Raw genomic sequence first — 21,798 nt, forward strand, 5'->3', positions numbered from 1 at the left:
TTTAGATTTCAGTTTTCAGTGGCATAGAATAATGATTATTCACAGCAACTGAGAGTGTGTAAGAGGTGAAAAGTTGTAAGCTTTAAAGCTGCGATTCAGCCATATTGAGCTAACAAAATAACTGTGAACACATATGAGTGACGCAAGACAGAATTTAAACTGGACAAAAGGAGTCAGAATAGCAGGCAACCAACAAAAAAAAAGGTGGCTAAATTTGTACATGAAACTTTCCAAGAAGGAACTGAGCACAGGAGAAGAGAAGGTGAACATTGAATACATTCTGTGCAAAAGCAACAGAAGAAAAACTTTAAGAAATACATTCACATCAACACTTAAGTAGATCAAGTGTTAGGAACAGAAGAAACTAAAAGACTTTATCACAACACACTGACACACTGACCACAGATAAAAAGAAAGTTTTTCCAGAATTGTTGCCTAGCTCTATTCATGTCCACAGCTCAGCTCTCCAGACATTTCTTGAACAAATTATAGAATCACGGATGAGCCCTGTGCACCTACAGAGCACTTACATCAGAAATCTCAGGTACATCACAGGCAGTTGGTTATTGCTCTGGCTGTGGATGCTATGAATCTGAGACAAAACAAACAGGATTTCCACTCAGTGCCTGGCACACTATACTGAAATCAGGGGAGTGAAGTAAAAATAAACAGTAGTTGTTGTAGTAGTACTATTACCATATTGATTATAATCGTTACTGTAACCATGCCAGCTGTGGCTTAAGTGATTCAGTGGTACAGTACAAAACCAGTATTTCCCAAAGCATGAACTAATCTAAGATTTAAGAACCAACCACAGCACAAAAAACCTGCAGCCTTACATAACAGCATTGCTATTATACGGCACATAGAAATTAGGCCATATTTTACAGCAAAAACATAGATTTTCCTAGTGACTTGTGTGAAACCTTCAGTACCTCTTCTGGCTTCATACCTATTAAGGGACAATTGGTAAAATGCAGCTGAAAACAGGAAAAATACTGAATGCTGTTTAAAGCTGGGACTGAAAAGATGTCTGTTCTCTGCTTTTGTTTCAGAAGGCTACAGAAACATTTGTCAGTTGTACAGTAACTGCATTTTCCCTCACCCCTCACCATTCCCTTCAAAATGATCATAGGAATTGGGACCAACAAAGGAACTGCTATGCTGTCCCAGTATGAGTAGAATACTGCATGTATTTGGCCAACTTTCCCTGAACAAGACAAGCTTAGAGCTATTTTCCAATAGCAGCAACCAAACTGCAAAAACCAGATTAATCAATTAAAGCTAGCACTGCTTTTAGGGGAATAAAAAAGGAGAGAACAACCATGAAATTGTACTTGTGAAGTATTACTCAGTTTCTAGAGATGGTAACATAAAAAATGCTAGCAGAACTTTGGGGGTTGACTTTTAAGTATATGCCATAAAAAACCCCACAATGCTCAAGGCTACTGAAAAAATATTTATTCAGCTGCTGTACATGAACAGTGTCCATCAGTCTCAAGCAGTCATCTGAGTAAGCCAATTAACCATGATCACTTGCAGGGCTGACAGGCACCACAATGATTGGAATCTATCTTCCCTAATTGAAATAAAAGTGTACATTGGGAAAAAAATAATTCTAACTTCTTTCAAAGAAGATGTTGTATGATAAGAAACAGGTACTATTCAAAGACTCGTTGGTACTTTTGTCCTCTTAAATGAACAAATTGATCACAGAATTTCTTCCATTTGAAATAGAATTAAACCAATTTGCATAAAGTACATATACTTGACTTTCCAAAAATTTCTATTGCATGCACACTGAATCCACACAACCTTTAGGAAACCTCATAAATTCTCAAATATGGGCCAAAGTGCATCCTTCATTATCTTCCTTTCAGTCAGTCTGTTTAAAGCTCGTAGAGATAGTGGTTCTCCTCAAAACAGTCTTCAAAAATGAAAGCAATACTGACCTCCAGGATAAGTTTCAGGTATTTCACATACCACAACAAGACCTATCAAGCAGTGTTCATCCAGTCCTGAAATATTACTATTATTGCAGCATTTGAGTAGCACTGATGTATTGTGTTTAGATTTCTCATATGGAGCTGTGTTCATTTAGACAGACAGCTCTGTAACAGACAGACAAGGAGGTAGGGAGAGAGAGTTCATATCTTTCCTTTTAGACAATTCCTACTTTGGATTTTTTTCTGTAGTGCTTAAATCCATAAGTCAATGTGACATGTGAAGTCAATGTTTACACATGTAAATTTACTAGTTATCTGCAGGATCAGGGTCTTGCTGAATCCAGAATCACTGAGTAAAACAGCATTTAATATAATTCAAAAGTGGAGTTTAAACTATGTTGTTTTACAGAATAATGCACAGAAAGACTGTATCTTTAAGTACTGGATTTCAGGGTACCTTCAGGTAATGTATTTTCAGGTCATGATTACTTACATTCTACTAAACTTTGTGTAAATTATATTGCATTGTAAAGTAAGAGTACAAACCTTCAAACCCTCAATACAAATTTAGTGACCAGTAGAATAAGTGCAGTGATGCACCTGGCCACAAAGTGTCCTCCACAAGTGAAATAATATTGAGCAATCTGTATTAGGATGCTGATCCCATTAATACCAAGATACCTTGAAAAAACAGAAGTAAAAAATCCTACAGCTAGTTACTGCAACTCAAGAGTGAATCGGAATTTAGAAATCAAAGGATACTTAAAATTCACCACCAGCACATCCTACATAAAGTCATACATGGTACAATATGACAAGAAAAATTGTATTCCACCAATGTCCATGTCATGAGGTCTCCCTACCAAAGTAACATATTGTATACTCTGTGAGTATCTGAATAACTAAGTGTTTTAGCTCTCTTGTTAAAAATAAGAGTGGTAGGCTTAAAAGTATGGCTTCAACCTGTGACCAGATTAGCATTCAATGGTCAATAAGCAAAGATCATGTTACAAAAGCTAAATTATCGGCAGAAGAGAAATGTTGGGAAACAACAAGGAAACTGAACTGCTCTAGTGAAGTGCAGTCCTAAAAATTTATCCTGAAATTTTCAGATTAGGCCTTCTAACAGCAGTTTCCAATATTAAATACAAAAAGGGAACACAGAACATCATCTCATTCACAGGAAGAGAATAAAAAATAGTAGCTGACAAATACACTAAAATGGAAATTTTATCAGAATGCTTCAAAGTGTTAAATAATGATTTAGAAACTCTTCCAAAAGCAAAGAAATTCAAAAACACTGTTTTGTTTCTGTAAACCTGTATATTTATATATGTATTATATTTTATACAGACAGATATAAACAATCTGGTAGAGCACTTCCTTTTAGTTTTTAGTCAATCAGTCACGATGTTTGTGAATCTTTATAGAAACAATCTGCTTCTTTCTATCTGTTTACTGTATGAAACTTGAGTAAATATACATCAAATACAGGGGAAGTATAAACTTATCTCTTTGCTTTTCATTTTTGACAGAATGATCCAATTCTGCTTCTTACTTAAAGAGCTGCATCTGCATTCCTTCTCAAAAAATTCCTCTCATTTCTGGTTTCAGTCTTTTATTGTTGTAAGAGTTTTGATCAAACAGAAATTACAAGATAAGGTCATCTCTTTGTTAAAGGAAAGCAGAAATATCTTGGAGGGGTGCCATGCCTCTCCCAGCCAACTGAACTGTGCATTTGAACAGCTTTCACAAGCCACAAAAGCTGTGGTGCTGACGTGATTCTCCCCTGGACACCTTGGGGCATCATCAGCACAAAACTCTGCATATTTATGAATACATAGGATTTAGGGGATGAGTACAGGGCAGACAAAGTTAATGAGGCCAACAGGCAGCATGGATCAACATGCATTTTTGCACTGGGACCATATACCAGACTCTACTACTTGTATCACCATCAAACAATGGTTGATTTTCATCTTGGTCTTAGTTCGGAAGGTTGGAAAGGAAAAGCCTATTCTATTTATAGTGTTCAACATACAATAAAAATAGGCTCTAAATATCCACTGCACATCCAAACTCTGTAAAGAAATCCCTAGACCTACTGAGGATCAAGATTTTGCTCATTAAAATGCACTTAGAATCATCACATTATCAAGGCTGGAAGAGAGCTGTAAGATCATCAAGTCTGACCATTAACCCAGAACTGTAGCTCCTAAGCCAGTGCACAACATCACCCAGCATCCAATCCAGACACCTCCTAAATACCTCTAGATGACTGCTGAGGGTAACTCCACAACCCCCGCAGGCAATCTATTCCAATGCCAGACCATCCAAACAGTGAAAACGTTTTTTCAGTATCCAGTCTAAATATCACCTGTCTCTGCTTGAGGCCAGTTCCTCTTGTCCTCTCACTGTAGGCACAGTAAAAGAGACTGGACTCCACCTCACTACAACCTCCTTCCAGGGAGTTTTACAGTGATGAAGTCCCCCTGAGCCTCTCAAGACTAAACAAACCCAGCTCCCTCAGCTATTTTTCCTAAGACATGTTTTCTAGATCTTTCATAAGTCTCACTGCCCTTTGCTGGACATGCTCCAGCACTTCAGTGTCCTTTTTTAAAGCGAGGGACCCAGTACTCAAGTTTCAGCCCCACCAGTGCTGAGCACAGGGGGACAATCACTGCCCCGTCCTGCTGGCCACCCTATTGCTGATACAGGCCAGCAGGCACACACTGGCTCATCCTCAGCTGCTGTCAACCAGCACCCCCAAGGCCCTTTCTGCTAAACAGCTCTTCCCCTGCCTGCAGCACTGCATGGGGGTTTTGTAACTCAACTGCAGGACCCAGCACTTTGCCTTACTGAACTTTCTGCAGCTGTCCTTGGTCAATTGATCAAGTTTGTCCAAGTCTCTCTGCAGACCCTTCCTACCTTCAAGCAGATGAACATTCCTGCTCAGCTTAGTGTCATCTGCAAATTTACTGAGGGTCCCCTTGATCCCCTCATCCAGACCATAAATAACGACAGAACTCACTCCATTATTGAGCCCTGGGGAACACCACTAGCAACTGGCCACCAACTGAACTGAGTTCCATGCACCACAACTCTCTGGGATCAGCCAGCCAGCCATTCTAGATTCCACCCATCCAAGCTATGAGCTGCCAGTTTTTCCAGGAGGATGCTGTGGAAGATAGAGTCAAACATTTTACTGAAGTCTAGATAGAACACAGACTTTCCCTTGTCTTCTAAGCTGGTCATTTTGTCATAGAAGGAGGTCAGGTTGGTCAAGCTGGATCTTATTTTTACAAGTCCATGTTGGCTGGGTTTGACACCCTGGTAGTCCTGAATGTGCCATGTAATGGCATTTTACATGGTTGTTGCACAATGCATAGCACAGATTAGCTCTAAAAAACAGATCCAAAAATCTTTAGATTTAGTATTTTAAGCTTAAACACTCTACTGATCCAGACACTTGTTTAAAGTGTTTATTCAGGATGCAGATGCCTGAAGAGATCACAAGCTCTAGGAAAATATATCTTGATCATGGGGTGACTACAGAATCTAAAATGTTGTGTAGATCTTGCTAAATAGTAAAAAATAGTAAAAAATACCACAGCCTTCAAAAACAAGCTCTAATGAATGTCATGCATAGACCTCGATTATGAAAGTGGAAGTTTATCTAATAGCAAGAGGAAAATAGACAATTTAAAACCCAAATCTCTTTCAAAGTATGTGTTCTCTAAAGCTTTCAGACAAACATACTCTTTTGATATGCTGCTTCAGCATCACTGAAAATACCCTCTACATCATGCCATATTGTGCCCTAACTTGATAGTTAAAGTACATAATTTACCAGAGTGAATTAATGCATCTGGTAAATGAATAATCCCATGGATATTGGAAATCAGAGAAAATGTATTCTCCTATTAAGTGATCAAATTAAGGGCTAAGGACAGCCCTTGAAATGGAAGCAATTTTTGGATTATTGGTTAAAAATCTCAAACAATATTGATTCCAGGGAAAGTGCCTTCCTAATGAAATCAACAGCTCACATAAAAGGAGCTTACAGGCTAAAATTTGCTATTATTTATTTTGATGAGAATGTTCTTCCCCAGAATAAAAACTTTTTTTTTAAACCTTAATCAAATTTTTTTCAAGTGTATGTTTTAACTTATTTTTACAAAGGTTTGATCTCTGTACTGAGGTGAGATGCTCATACAAGCCATGTTCTTGAAGTGCAAGCTCAGTGAAAGCAATTGCCCTTTTATGAAGGCCACAGTAGTTTTAGACTGTAATTTGAATTGCTAAGTAGTGTTCTGTCCATTTCTAAAAAGCATAGAATAGTTTTTAAACTTTTATATCTTAGAAACATTTACCTTATTGCCCTTTGGTGGTATGCTTCATTATTTTTTTTCTTTAAAGAGAAATCAGAAGGTTAGAGAGAAACATCTGTTATTAACTATTAGGATCCCACTCTCTAGTGAAGTAATTTCCCTTTTCAGTAGGATGCCAATCCTTACCTTGGACTATAAGCCAGTATCACTGGCTTTTACTAGCAGCATGGCAAGGACATCACCACCCAGCTCTAGCACAGCTCTAGGTCACACGTGGAGAAACCTCTAAACAAATGGGATGCAACAGTTCCACAGCTGGTACTCCCAGGCCCTGGGCTGAGTAAGCAGAAGAAAGCTGTGGACACATGAGAGGTCATGGTTCATGGCTGAACCATAGCTGGTTCAGCTGCCCAGTGGCTGCAGAGACAAGAGGAGGGCAGGGGAGATGGGGCAGGGTTATTCTGCAAAGCCAGCCATGTGCTGGCTCTTTAAAACTAGAAAACTGAAGCTGTAAGCATTTCTCATGTCCAATTCCAGTGTGTGCAACTGGCCACAGGCTGGAGAGCTTACATAGATTACTGGAAAAAGAAGTCTCTAACACTTACTAGATCCTCCTTACACATCCTCACAGTTTGCTTCCACAGTAAGTTCCTTCAGAAGAGGATTGGTCAGAGAGAAGCAAAAGAGAAAGACTGCAGAAGAGAGACAGACAAAAACAAAGACACCACTTACACCAGATATGGAAGCTGGAAAATGTTCCCCATTCAGTCACTCTTACTCTCTATCACACTTTCATTATATACAGTCCTGGCCTGAGATGTGGACTTCCCTGCCACAGCCCCGGGTAATGACAGCCCTAAGCTGGTTAGACCATTATGCTAGAATGAATATCCTTTGCCACAGATCTGCATCTTTTTCCACAGTATCTAAGTACCACTGGTTTTTCTTGCTTGGCTTCCTCTCACTGAAAGTCACTGTTCTCCTCCCCCACATGATGACATACATCTAAACCACAAGATGCTTAATAATAATTAAGAATTACTGCACTCTCAGAAAATACTCAGAAGCCCCCTGCACTGGCATGCTCCAGCCTCTGAACAAAACTCTTCTCTGCCATGCAAATTCAATACTGTCAGCAATTTTCTAGGGAGGAAATAAAGGAGGTAAACTCAAAATCCCCTGAGGGCAAGTCCCCATTCTAGTCCTGGGCAGAAGTCATGCCAAATGCCTTTCTAAAGCCACCACCATTTCATACAACACACAGCCTAAGAGAACTAAGAAAATACCACATCCTCAACTTCCTCAAAAGAGCTGTTGCTTCAGTGTTGGTACTGAACAGATAGGTCAGATCTCAACAGGTGTACCACAAACTAGGTGAGATGCATTTCTTTGAAGAAACCAGTCATGTATACACACACACACACTGAAAAGAGCACGGAAGACTAAATTGAAAAAGAAGGACAAAAGAGTTAATTTCAAATTTTGCTTTCTATGAATTTGAAGAAAAAGCAAACAAACAATAGACCACTTCACTGAAAATAGTTTTGTTCACAGCTGCTGTGTCAATTGTTATTCTTCTTAGGCTCTGAGGGGTAGCTCCAGGAAATCAAACAGGGCCAGAGATAAAACAGGCTAAATCTTTACACAAAGATTATGGAAATGTTCAATGCAAACTAAAACAAGGACATATTTTAAAAAAAAAAAATCTGTATTTTTAAAATTACAACAATTTCAAACAGAGAGAATAAACGTAGCTCTGAAATAACCACAATCATATCCAACAGCATAAGAATACACAGTAAGAAATAAAGAAACTTATTTGAATGGGATTAGAATTATTTCACAATATTAACCCATAGCAACATGCAGATGACTTTTTCTGTCAATAATCAGAACTTACCATATTGATTGGGTCAACTGGACCAATGCTGTTAACGTAGACATCTGTTTCAATTACCGTAGTTCTCACTAAACAAAACAGTAACCATAATAATTACATATTTAATTAACTCTGTGCATTGTTAGTGCAATTTAATTTATGTAACTAAAAAAAACAGCATATCTGGTATTCCTTTATTAGATTCAGCATAATTAAATTTCTGGTTTATTCATTTTGTGAAGGAACATGTATGACTTGGCTCTCTTATTTCATGTGACTTTTTAGAATTATCAACTTGAACTTTTTAGTTCATAATGCAGTCTTCACCTGTGCTTTTTGATCATATATAAGACAGATTTAAAAGGTAAAGGAAGGGGACAAAAATGAAACAAAAAACCCCCTAAAACTCTCTTGCAACATAAAAATGCAATCCTAAACAGAAAACAAGTTTAGAGCATTTTTTTTAAATACACAAACCATGAGGTCTGGGTCAAATGTGTTTATCAGCTGCAATGAATCAATACGAAGTGCCTTCTATCAGTTTCTACTGAGAATGTGTAACAGATACAAAAACTTTTCAGCACAGGTTTCTTCAATTCATGAAGATATAGCACACCTAGGAATTACTAATGTTCTTTCATCAGCTTGATTAATACACTGGTTAAAATGCCAAATTGAAAGTTCCTCAATGAAAGTAATTTAAAAGTTAAATAATACCAAATTTACTTCTCTTTTAAAACAGGGAAAACACTGCCACTGTGTAGACAAAAGACCAAAAACTTTAAAAAATATATTCCATTAGAGAACATACTCTTTGTGCATTTACTGAAGGATGCAAAGTCCAAGAGTGTCCATGAAAGGGACACCTAAAGAATAGGAAGGTCTGACAGATCTTTTTTTTTTTTCTCCTAACTGGTTTATACAGAAAAAAAAGGCACAAATGAAAGAGGAGAGGAAGCATTTTAATTTCTTCATATTATCAAGCATTTTCTTCTAGCTTGTGCTGGAGAACCAGAATGTGGACAGAAGAGGATATATGTCCTTATACCCAATGGAATGAAGAGGGATAATAATAATAATGATGATAGAGCTCTGCTGGTGCTTTTATGATATGACACAATAAAATAAGCATCTCTTTCAGTCTGCAGATAAAAAATGGGAAGCTACAAACAGAAAGGCATTTTGATTTCATAGGAGAGGGACCCTAAGTCATCAGATTTATTTTTTTTTGTACGGCAAAACTTCAGAGACTGCCCAAGTGTTTAACAACAAACCTAAAATCTTAAGTAAGAAGATTTTTCAAATTTCAGAAAATTTGAAGAGATATACAGAAATAAAGACTGTACACTGACATCCTTGCCTGCTACAATGACAGGCAAGATGCATTTCCTAAATATCCCAAGATACCTTTCCCTGCCAAGCTCACGTGGGAGGAAATTCTCCATGATTCCAAATCTGGTTAAAGGTGTGAACCTAAGCCTGACAGGAAGACACACTAGTGAGGCTGCACAAAGTATTTTCTGGATGACAACAGAGCACAGAGTCACTTGATCACCCTCCTGTCCCCAGCATGCTTCACAGAAAGTTTAAACAGATTCTGAAAACCAATTTATTTCCTGGGGGAAAAAATAAGTACTTCCTGCAATGATCCTTATGGATCCCTTCAAACACAAAATATTCTGTAATTCTGTTATTCATTGATCCTGAGCTGCAAATGTTTCCAATTTCTAAAGAGCTCACAAAGGAAGGGAGACAGCACAAGAACTCATATACACAGACTGAAATATCAGAGTTAGAAAAAAGTTGATAATGTGTGTATATAGTCATATGTATAATGTAATCCTTTTAACATACATCACATTCTGCAAACAGATGTCCTCTTCCTTTAATTTGAAATCCTATTTATTTTTATAACATCAGCCCCGCTGCTAGACCAGAATACAAGAAGATGGATTAAAATATATCTTGCCTTATTCCTCAAACAATGTTGTATGCTTCAAGAAGAATCTCTTACCTTGAAATAAAACTCACAGGATTCTTCCCCCTCCACCACATTTTCACCCCTCTCAAATCCAGTTCTACTGAAGGAGCTAAATACTCTGCAGATGCAGCCACTCCCTTTCCAACAGCCTTTGTGTCACCTGCCAGCATTACTACAAAAATGACTTGGTAAAATCATTCAAAATATCATTATTCTTGATCAAAACTTTCTTATGGGACCACACTAGAGATATCCCAGACACTGACATCCCTTATTAACAACTAAATTTTGAGCTGTCAGTGACACAGTTTTTAATGGGGGCTGTGTCAATTTTAAGAAATTCCAACTTGCATCATGCAGTACTTCATTGGCCACAAGGGCTTTCCTGTAGTGAGACACTTAGTTCGTTTTGCCTCTTCCATACTGCTCGGAGTGAGATTATTAGGGATATTAAGAGACAGTGAACAGTTTGAAAGTCTGCCTCTGTTGAAATTATTTTAATTGATATAAACACTCCAGAGAAAGAAACCTAATTCAAGAGGACTGGAAGAAGCCATTTTGTTACCTTAGTTCTTCTGTATGGTACAGAGAAATGTACTTCTGAATTAGAAGGATTAATTGATATTTCTAGTATCAATTGAAGTATAAGTGATAAGAATTCATGAAAATGACAAATGTTGGAGGAAAATAGCTTCCTGATTCTTTGAGAAGAACAAATTGTGAAGATTTTGCTAGCCTGACTGCTTTTTATTTTACTTTAAAACTTGGCATCAGCCCTGAAAACACCAAAAGGAAGAAGGCTATTTAACACATCCTGCATCAAGTGCAGAACGCCAGTGTTCTAAACAAGGAGAGAAAGGGTTTGAACACTTTAAATATTTACACTGAAAGACATTATGATGCAGGCTAGAATAAAGCAAGAAGGCGAAAGGGCAACAGAGTGCATATTCAAGAGGGAAAGGGAGACAGAGAAAGAAGAGCACAAAGGAGCAAATGACCACAAGGTCACAGGTAACCTGTTTGCTAAGCCAAATCTAGAGAGATATCCTCACTTTCTGATTTCCTACTTTGACTCTTTTTTTCACTAGACTAAACTTCTGGTTTTAGAAATTTTGAAAAAGGTTTATTCTTGATAGGATAAGTCATAGAGATAAAAATCTACCTCAGTCATTGACAAATTATTTTATTCATTTCCCCTGACATTCAAAGTGCCTGGTTTTTAGCCTCTATTTTTGCAGGCTCAATCTTCAGCTTTTGATATTTGATATATCTCTTCTTGCTACACTTAAGAGCTCTTCTTATAAGCTATTCTCATTCTATAAACACCTAGCTCCTGGCAGAAATAATTATCATTCTTGTAAAAGTCCAGAACAATGCACTTTTTATTGCTTAATACTGCTATTTTCATTCCTCCAATCCATTACTTCACTACATTAACCAAGAGCATGGTAATCCTTCTAAATTCACTAACCAGTCCCCATAGTTCACCACAATTCCCTCATTTCCTAATGAAAGTCTAAGTCACATCACCTTTGCTTTTAATTAGTACTTATTATGATCCTTAACTTTAACTTAGACCACTTTTGTAACTTCATCCAGGCTTATTTTCTTTGAGCATGTTTTCTATAAGTGCTCATTACTTGCCTAAAGAAGCTTCCCCTATAGCGATAAAGCAGTTATTCAGCAAATAAATTAGGTGACTACCACATGCAGAAATAACAGAATCCTTCAGGATGTAAGAGCTTTCAATGGAATAATATAATTCTCACAATGACCTATCTAAGATTATTACTTGCATGACTATTTATATTGAAAATTCAGCCTAGTGTTTACAGCAGGCTGCCAGATCAACCTTTGAAGTATTTTTTACAAGAGATTTTGATGAAAGCAGAGCCCTGTTCTCCAAATTTTTTACTCTTCCATTTTAAAGAAATCCATCTTTGGCAGATACTCCTATCCCACCACTTTTATTATTTCCATGATTTTCTATGCAGTGCACACATCCAACACCTTCAACATTCCCTGAATATGTGTTTCTATATCTTGCTCTTGTATTTTGAAATTCTTCAATTCTTGGAAGATATTCTTAAAATAAATCTCTCTCTCTCTCTCTCTCTCTCTCTCTCTCCCTTTCCTTGATATTCTCCTACTTGTTTTGCTGCCTGAAATAAAACTCAAAACCTTTCCAAACAGTGTTAATATGATAATGTAAAAAAAAGTCTTTAATGGAAAGCTTTCACAGTGGCACAATATAGCAATATGCACACATGATACAGTATATTACAATTTTTATAAGGCTATTTAACAGTATATCTAGTATATCTAACAAATATTGTCCATTTTTTTAAAAAAATGGATAGGTTATTTAGGTAATTTCCCCTGGCTTCTGCCCCATTGGAGTGCCCCCTCCCACTCCCCCCCCCCCCCAAAATCTTTTAGCCCTCCACTTTATTGTGTCTACATTGTACTGTACAAAACAAAGTGTCCTCACTAGACTAATAAACATAATAAACAGAATTTCAAGAATGTATTAGTAAGAATTTGTTAAACTATGGGAGAGGTCAGGAAAAATACTAGAAGTTATAGTTATATATACATATATATATATATAACTATGTATAAACAGTCTGCAAAGTTACAAATATATGCAAAATATATAAAAATCTAAAAATCTTCAGGCATCAGTTTGAGCTCATTATTTTTCTGCCTATATCATACTTTCATTGCTGCTACACTATGAGCACCACTTCTACAGAATACCTTCTAACACCTTTATTTTTTGAGAATTAGCACTTCTATTTGAAAGTCCTGTATTTTCTATGCATTGTTTACATCTCTTAGAACATGACTATTCACATCTGTGCACTTGAGAGATGTAATTATTTACCCATGCCCTGCTTCTTGGGCAATAACAGCTATCCAAAAACATCCACGAGCAATTATCCTTAAATTCCCACCATTTTTAAAATTTCCATCAGTGATGACTTGCCTTACTCTGTTAATTGAAAACACACACTAAAGTTGTAGATACGTGATGACTGTTTCCTATTTTTAATTAAATTTTCAGATAGCGCGGTTGTGTTCCACCCATACACACATCACTGCTGGAAAAAAAGATCTGCACATTGGTAGGATAATATTAATATATCAGTGTCCCTAAGATGAGAGAGGTGAAAAATGAGCATCCAGAATTCTTTCCTTTAAAAGGAAAGTTCAAAAATAATACCTACTTTGATAGTCTAGTCCTAGGCAGGACTAGAACTAGAGCAGTGTGGTTATAGAATCATGCAGAAAAAAGGTAATGTTACAGTGAGAATAATACTTCTGTATTAGTATATCAACACTCCAAGGCTGTATCCGTAATTAAAGGTATTTATACCACAGATAGGAAACTTTATCTGATAGCTACTATTACTTCATACTGAATAGAAGAGTGCTAGAGTATTTATGGTCCAAACACCTCAAGCCTACTACATAAATTGAGTTAAAAACTAGTAATATTAATAAAAATAGCAAAGGGTAGAAGTTAAGTTATTACAAAAACTCATGGATATTTGAATGAGACAAACAGAAAATGACAGAGCGCTTTTCCCCTATTAAATTTCAGTACTGCCTCCAAAGCTTCAATTTTCATTTGGGTCTACTTTAGCATCTCCCTCAACTAACTACATGTTTAACAATGAAACTCTTATCCCACTTCTGAGTTGCTGAAATTCTGTGTCAACACCAGGAAGAAAACAAAATTCTGCTCTGGGATTAAAACCCAAAAAGTCCAAGTTCTAAACAAAAACTCTTGCTATTGAAAATGAGCTTTGTAATTCAATCATAAAAGTGTTCTGTGGTCTACTAATGGTTTGAAAGATAATGAAAATTCCAGTTCAATAACCTTGTTGTACAAGAACTGACATACACGCTGAAGAAAGGAGTCTGACACCAGATTTTATCCACATATTTGAAGGAGATTAAGATGAATAAACTATAGCCTGATTTTGTTTTTCTATCTATCAAATATCTGCTGCAAGTCCCAAACAAGAATTCAGTGCCTTCACCTGAAGTCAGAAATTTTATCTTATGCTGTCCAAAATTTCTTCCTTATAGCAGAATCACACTTAACATTTGTTCCCCTCAAAACAAAGTGAGTACTCCCAAGCGTTTCCTTTTTTTTTTTTTATTACTCTGGCTGATTATTTAAGAACTTTATGCTCTAGACTAGTGGATGGAGGCAGGACCCAGATAGCAAAGGTCAGATTGCTACAGAACTTTTGAGAAGACAAAGGGTACATTTATGTGACAGAAGCTAGAACTAAGTGTCTTCTTTTGGAAACTGATATTTTGAATCCAAAAAGCTGTACATTAAGTTACTCAAAAAAACCACTGAGTTTTGTCCTATATATAACCTTTATAACCTTTGGGCTATATTCAGGATATAACCCAAAAAATAAAGGCAAGAATTACATCAAAATTTTTCCATGTCTATCTAAATGCATTCAACATGTCAGAAGAAATTCCTCCTCTGTATTTGCTCCATTTACTTGTAAGTTTTATGGAGAGAGAAGAGAAAACTAATTATCTTTTCTTTCATCCCCACCTACAAGCTAATCATTAGAAGGAATCCTAGAAGACACAGTTTATTTCCTCATAATCACTTTTCTGTCTGTTGCCTCAAATGGGAAAAGACCAACAGTAAGCTATACATTTGTCATACACTGAGAATTTAAGGAAAAACATACTGGAGGACTTTTTGTGTTGTCTAAATGTTTGTGGTAATTCAATTAAATGAACATGAAGAAAAAGACTTAAACCAAACTTTAGGAGATCCACATGCTTATATTGTGACAGAGAGAGAATTATTGCCTTTCAACATCTCCAAGATAACAGTCACCAATAAAACAGAACACAGAAGTTTGGGACAGAAAACAATTTATCAGAAGCTTTCAAAGGAAAATGCACAGGTTGAGATTGCATCTTTTTTCTTCCCCTACATAAATGAGGCAGGTCTAGATTGTTGTGCTTTTTAATGTATAAACAGTTTTCAGATTCACATGGAATTCCTTTGGTAGGGAGTGCCAGGTACATCACAAATATTTATGTCCTCCACCTCTTCCTTCACATTTCAGGAAACAAACTCAGAGAAAATATATTGTTTTTCTTATTTGATCCTGCATGCAAGGGGTAGAGAGTATTTGGCAAGGTTTCATGTACTGCATGTTTTCAAAACAAGGTTCTTCCAAATATTTGCACTTAATAGCTATATGCAAATTGATGCTTTGACTATTGAAAGACAAAATTGCCTTCCTACTAGCTGCAAACATTGATCTATAGCAATGCAGCTTTTCTTCCTATATTCCACTAGTAAAAAAGGGTCCTAAGCTATATTTTTAGACTCTTGAATTTTTTTTCAAAATCTTAGTTAAGGGAAGAAGACAACTGTGTTGAGTTATACTTGCTCAAAATAGATACAATGCATTTCCTACAGTAAGAAAAAAAATGTACAGGGATAATTATTTAATGAAGTCCTACAGACTTAAGATCAATTTTTGAAATTACCATGGCTGGTTTATATCTACAATTCTTTCTGACGGAAGATCTTTGTTAAACAAAGTAAATTATAATTGCTTTTTAGTGATTTATTACAGATTGCTCACTGCCCCCCAAAACCAGTGCTTTCCGTAAGAAAAAAAGAAAGAAAGATTATAAATAGAATATGAAGTCTAACATTTCAGAAAAATTTGTTACTAGTTCCAGAAAATGACTGCATTTTATTAATCTTATATTTGTATTGCTATATTGAGTTTTACATACTGCAATAAGCACAGTTTTTCCATCTTTGAGAAAATGCACACCATCTCTAGTTCACATTTTCTATTACACTGAATCATTTTATGAGCTTACCCCCAATATCTGGCCGAAGCTTATTGTCATATCCTTGAAGTAAGGAGTCCAGTATGTGAGTTACATCACCACCATGAATCTTTGGTGCAAGGACCCATGTTTTATTCACCATTAGATCTTCATCATCCTCATCATCTGCTTTATCAGCTCTATGTTGTGTGATTAAAAAAAAAATAAATAAACAACAAAACTGGGAATAACACAAGAGAGTGAAACTGAATACACAAGAGTTGGAGAAGAAAGAGCTAAGATATTGAACACAATTTAGAGTAGTTTGTGAAAACACAAATACATTCTGGTGCCAAAAGAAAGAAGCAGGCCTTTGTTTGCAATACATATATATTTACCAATATCTTGTTTTATTGTGGTGGGGAGTGTAAGTGTTAACAGAGGCATTTACATCTCACCCATATAGAAAACTCAAGCCATGAGTCAAACCCATAAAAGCAGCAGCAGACATCACCGTACGATCAGTTTTCTCATGCTTTAAAGCAAACGAGTAATTCCTTTCGAGGAAACGAGACATGCTTTTCTTTTGCAAGGGATGCTGCTAATATTTATAAGAGATGCTTAATCTTCATAATAACATAACTACTGCATGCTACTTAAAAGAGCATCAACGGAATGTCCTTCCTAGTAGCCTCTGTTATATGATGTGAAAAAATTAAGACTTTCATACTTATTACACTCCATTCACATTTTAAGCAAGCAAACATTACATCCATGTGGTACAACTAAGCATTAACAGAAGCATAAGCTGCAGACATATGTCAATTATGTACCTGTATGCATACATGATATAGCTAACTGAAAGGAATGGTACACCATTTTCAGACCATTTGTTAGCTACCTATTTTATCAAGATGAAAAAATTGTAATAGAGAAATAATTACACATTCATTACCCATCTTTTAATTAGATAAGCAGCAATAGATACCTAATCCCTAGATACTTTTAAAAATTGCAATACCTTCATTGCATCTGCAACTTCACTCAGATATCACCAAAAGGTCAAAGAATGCTTGAAAGTAGTTTTTTTTCATTTCAATAAAATGAGTATGGACTTCAGTATTCCTCTATATGCAATCTATATTACTCATCCAGTTTATTTCAAAGCAGTGCTATAGGCTTGCGGTCAAGCAAAGTGCATGAGACTGACAGCAGTAACTAGCAACCACACAACCCACCTTCACAAATGGGCATGGCTTGCAATTACAGAAAATATGCAAGCCCTATAAATCAGATCCAATGTTAACACAAGTACAATATTCCAGTAAAAGAAAAGAATGAAATTACTATCCTTGTGCCAATTCATATTGTACACCAAAATTAAAAATGTTACTGCTTTATTAAAGGCTTCTAAATTAGACATATGCTGCACTCAAAACTAAATTTTCAGCAAATTTACTACAGGAAAGAAGACCACCTTCCATGTGGCATGTTCCATGTGAAGAAAGGACAGAAGAAGTCAGGAAAGGACAGAGGAAGAGGAGGCATGCCTGCCTTTTATTGCAGACCTTTGTGGGAATGCCTCAAACCAGCCTGTAATAGAAAGGCCTTGCATCACCTCTTGGATAACACTAGCAAATCTCTGAAAATCAAAACTGTCATGGCTGTGGAAACTCTCAGTGGTTTTGGCATGCCTGCTTAATTTGGGAAGTACAACAGAAACCCTGCCGCAGCTCAGTAGGTTCCCAGAGGATGAACAAAAGGCACTGTTCGGATATCAGAGCTTTCATACCTAGCTTGCTGCAAACAAGTTGAAAGAGTCTATTATAGCAGAAAGTAATATGCAGTCTAAATACGAGGCTCGCTGACAGCTTCCTTGTAACAGCCTGAAAAGTGCTTTCATTCTTTTAAATTGAAATGTACCATAAAATACTTAATCTTTACTGCACTACATAGACATTAGAGAAATGTCAGATATTAAATATTTAACATTTCCCATTAGCAGGATCCCGCTAATGGGAACACTAAAACTAGGAAGCTAAGTTTTGTAAATGCCCACTCTTTTTTTCCCTCCCAGCTACTTATTGCCATCTTTTTCATGTTTTGTTGCCACACAGCTTTTTTTTTTATTATTATTATATCTATTTATGGTCTGCTTGCACCTTTTGCATCTAATTACTTCATAAATTAGCTGACAGTTGCTCAGAGTGCAGAGGCAATCCCAGCCTTTTCCCAGAGGCATTAAGATGATGAGGAGTTAAAAGTTAATTTATAAGAAGTAGCTCTCTAAGGAAAGAGACATAACTACCACAAAACTGACCTCCTTCTTTTTGTCTTCCATCCTATAAAAAGTAGAAAGAACAGTGAAATTAACAGAGTTCCCAAAGATCCAGATTGTCTGGATCAGCCCAGTTATTTGCAGAGAATTTGAAGTGATTATGACACTATTTTGTTCTGCTTTAATGTTTTTTTCCACAATGCTATTGAAACAGCAGTGATTTAGACAAAATGGAAAGTACAAGAGGTGATGCCAGGACCACCTAAACCAAATAAGAGTAACAACCACAACACCTCAACTCACAGTCACTTGAATATCCTGACATTTTAGAGAGTACTTAATTTCATTTAGAGATTCACAGGACAAATCACGTCAGAAAGAGATTCATGAGAGGTCTCTCTAGTCCAGCCTCCTGTCCAAAGCAGGTTGCCCATGGCTTGATCAGGTTGGTTATTGAAGACATCCAAAAAATGGAAGCTGCAAAATCTCTCTGAGCAACCTGATCTCCACTTGGCTCTATTCTACTATTTGTTATATTTAAATAAACTTGAAATTAACAAGAAAAAAAAATGGAAATAAAAACAGATTTTAAATTTTCACTATTCATTTTTTCATTTTCTTCTTATTTAATTAGAGGACCTCTGATCCTCCTCAATTTTAAAACTATGAACTACAAATAGGTATACAATGACAGTTTACAGAAAGCTATTAATGCAATTCCTGGGGGACAGGGAAAAATTCCATCCCAACATCTGAATTATTTTCCTGACACTAGTAAATAAATCCATTTTAGAATATAGTTTTATTAGAGGCAACATTTCTTTACTTAGTGTCTGACAAGTCTTGGTTTAAAATGTCTATTTCTAACCATTTACATGGAACTATTTGATTTTATCTGTTGTACACTGAAAAAAAGTACCCACCACTAGAAAAGAAACACAGTTGACTTCTCTACTAGTACACAAGGCCAACAAGAGCTTGTGACTCACTGACCCATTCGTTTAACTGGCAGAGAAACCAACATGAATCAGACAATAATGTAACCAAATGTGGAAGACCGGAATTATTGCTGTTCTACACGGTGAAAACAACTATTCTTACTCTAGTCCTATATTACCTGCCTTTTCAGAGGTGATTGACTCAGATGAATCCATCTCACTACTTGAATACCATTTTTAAAACTCTCCTTTAAAATATGACCAAGATCACCAAGTGTGTAATAAAGACTATATCTCTGAAATGCTGATGGCACCCAGTTCTACAGTTTTGATTCCTAAACCACAGCCATTGATATGCAGAAAAAAGACTGTGGCAAGAAGGAATGATGCTGGATGGAAGAGGAAGTGACCAGAACATATAGAAAGTCTTTTGTACACCCTTCAGTGAAGCAGAGCACAACACCTGCCAACTTGAATTATCAATCCGCTTGGTTTTAGGGAGTTGCACAAAGCTCCCTCAAAAGAGCCCCTAGTCATGTGAAGGCAACAGTACAGGCACTGTGTACATATTCACTTCCAGGAATCTGAAAAACCAATATTTGTCATGCTAAACAGGTTTGAATTAGTGTGCTTTAAAGACTGAAATCCCTTCAGATGTACAAAGTCAGCAGGATCAGTTGAGATGGTGTTATTGGGATCTAATCCACCTTGCTAGACCATGTTCTATAAAGAAACGTTCACTTCAGGAAACAAGATGGGTCAAAACCATTAATGTTTTACCAAGTTTCTGTGTATCTCCAGCATTTTCTCCAGGGTTTGAAATGGGACAGAAGGAAAGGCAGAAGGCAGCAAACTTCATTCCAAACCAGAAAATAAAATGTTAAATTCAAGTATGCCATTCAATTATTTAGTGACAGTTAACTTTGGCTGAGGACCTTTTTACTTCTTTGCCATTAAAATAAATCTAAGAAACCTATGAAGATTAATGTCAATTAACTCCACTCCCACTTTAATGGTAGCACTTTCCCATCTTTTTCACAACCTGAAGAAGAAAGGCAAACTTAATTAAAGAAGAATTCTTTTCCTTTCCAAGTTCATCTAAAGGTTATTTCACTATACACAGCACATAATACTTGATCATCTCTCCATTTACTACAAAATATATTTGTTCCAGGTAGATTCACTCACTGTCTTTTTCAGAATGTCTGGAGAGATTATGATTTAGAACAAAAATACATCATCTAACATTAAAACATTTATATTCCACAGCACAGTGCTATTTTGCATCTATTAATGCAGGTGCTAATTCTGATTTTAATGATTTTATAAATAAGAAAGAGACCTCACTTCTTAAGATGCTTGTTGTTGTAACACTTTGGCTACCCTCATAAACTCAACAGTAAACTGCATGTACACAGCTAACAGCAATTAGACAAAAAGTGCCCCCATTATGCCCTTTGTCCTTCAACAAATTGGAGACATTACCATGACTAATAAATCTCTGGGCACAAGTGACTAAGGATTAAATAAGTCTTTTCAACATCAGGAAACCTGCTCCTCTTCTGACATTAATATCATAGGTTTTTGTTCTCCTTAAAATATGAGAAAAATCAGTCAGGTGAGCTTTGTGCTGCAATTAACATCTGTCAAGTTATGCAATGGACTGGAAGAAAAATTTATATAATGAAAGTGTTCTGACTGCTATTTACATCATGCATGTCAAAGCACTACACACAGAAGTACATGTATAGCATAAGAGAGAGTATTTAAACATAGCTAAGCATCAATTTAGTTGTCCACTCCCAGGGTCCTATTTTTATCCAACACAAGAAAGGATATGCAGTATTCCAAGTTGGGTTGATCTATAGGGAACCTGTAGATGTCTGGAAAAGTCTTGTCAGAGAATCTTAGTTATCTCTGCTGAAGCTTCAAGTTTGTGCACAAGCAACTTAATCAAGCTCTTGGTATCCATGAGGTTTAAACAACCTTCACAGTGGCTTTGTCTATTTGGAGGTAGTGATCCTTCTGTACAAGGAATAATCTGATGATTTTTTAATTAATAAAGAAGGAGAAAAGTGAGTGTTTCAGATAATTTCTATGCTGGAAGACATAAAACAAATACACTATTTTCCTTGTTGCCTCACATATGTGAATGAAAACAGTAAGGCTAGTTGTGTTACTTCATTTACCTGAGGCTCTTCAGTTGCTTCAGGAGTTTTACCAGCACAGGGGTAGGGCACAGTGCCACTTACCTAAATAATGAAACATGCCATAAGACAGCTGTTATTCACTGGCTGTGCCTCCCAGGATATGTCCTTTGTCTAAACATAATGCAATTTAACCTTTATTTTCTATTACTTAAAAAAAAATAAAAAGGAAGAAAAAAATACAAAACCAAACAATTTCTCTCAACTTTCATAGAATTGGTAATGTTTCTTGAAGTGGAAACATGACAGATTACTATGCTGGCAACAGTACTGCTTCACAGGTTTGTCAAAATAGTGCATTTAACCAGACTGGCCTTCATAACAAGTCAGTCAAGACAGTTAAGATTCCCAGGGAAGTTTTCCAGCAGATCATCTAACCAGACACTAGTTTGCTGCT

General features: G+C 36.4%; 1 protein-coding gene across 4 annotated transcripts in view; it reads right to left on the reverse strand.

Moving 5' to 3' along the window:
• The window catches only part of GABRG1 (gamma-aminobutyric acid type A receptor subunit gamma1), a 54,015-nt gene that overhangs the window by 21,308 nt on the left and 10,909 nt on the right, over positions 1–21,798 (reverse strand). For 3 of the 4 annotated variants that reach the window (XM_062493489.1, XM_062493488.1, XM_062493490.1), the window contains exons 1-2: positions 16,030–16,520; positions 8,178–8,245 (exon numbers count right to left, since the gene is read on the reverse strand). In XM_062493489.1, coding sequence (XP_062349473.1) covers positions 8,178–8,245; positions 16,030–16,366 — 405 coding nt within the window. In that variant the 5' untranslated portion in view covers positions 16,367–16,520. Of the gene's footprint in view, positions 1–8,177; positions 8,246–16,029; positions 16,521–21,798 lie in introns of those variants that run through there. The other variant, XM_062493491.1, reaches the window with a different exon arrangement.

This window comes from Cinclus cinclus, chromosome 5 (genome assembly GCF_963662255.1).
Source record: "Cinclus cinclus chromosome 5, bCinCin1.1, whole genome shotgun sequence".
Classification (NCBI taxonomy): domain Eukaryota; kingdom Metazoa; phylum Chordata; class Aves; order Passeriformes; family Cinclidae; genus Cinclus; species Cinclus cinclus.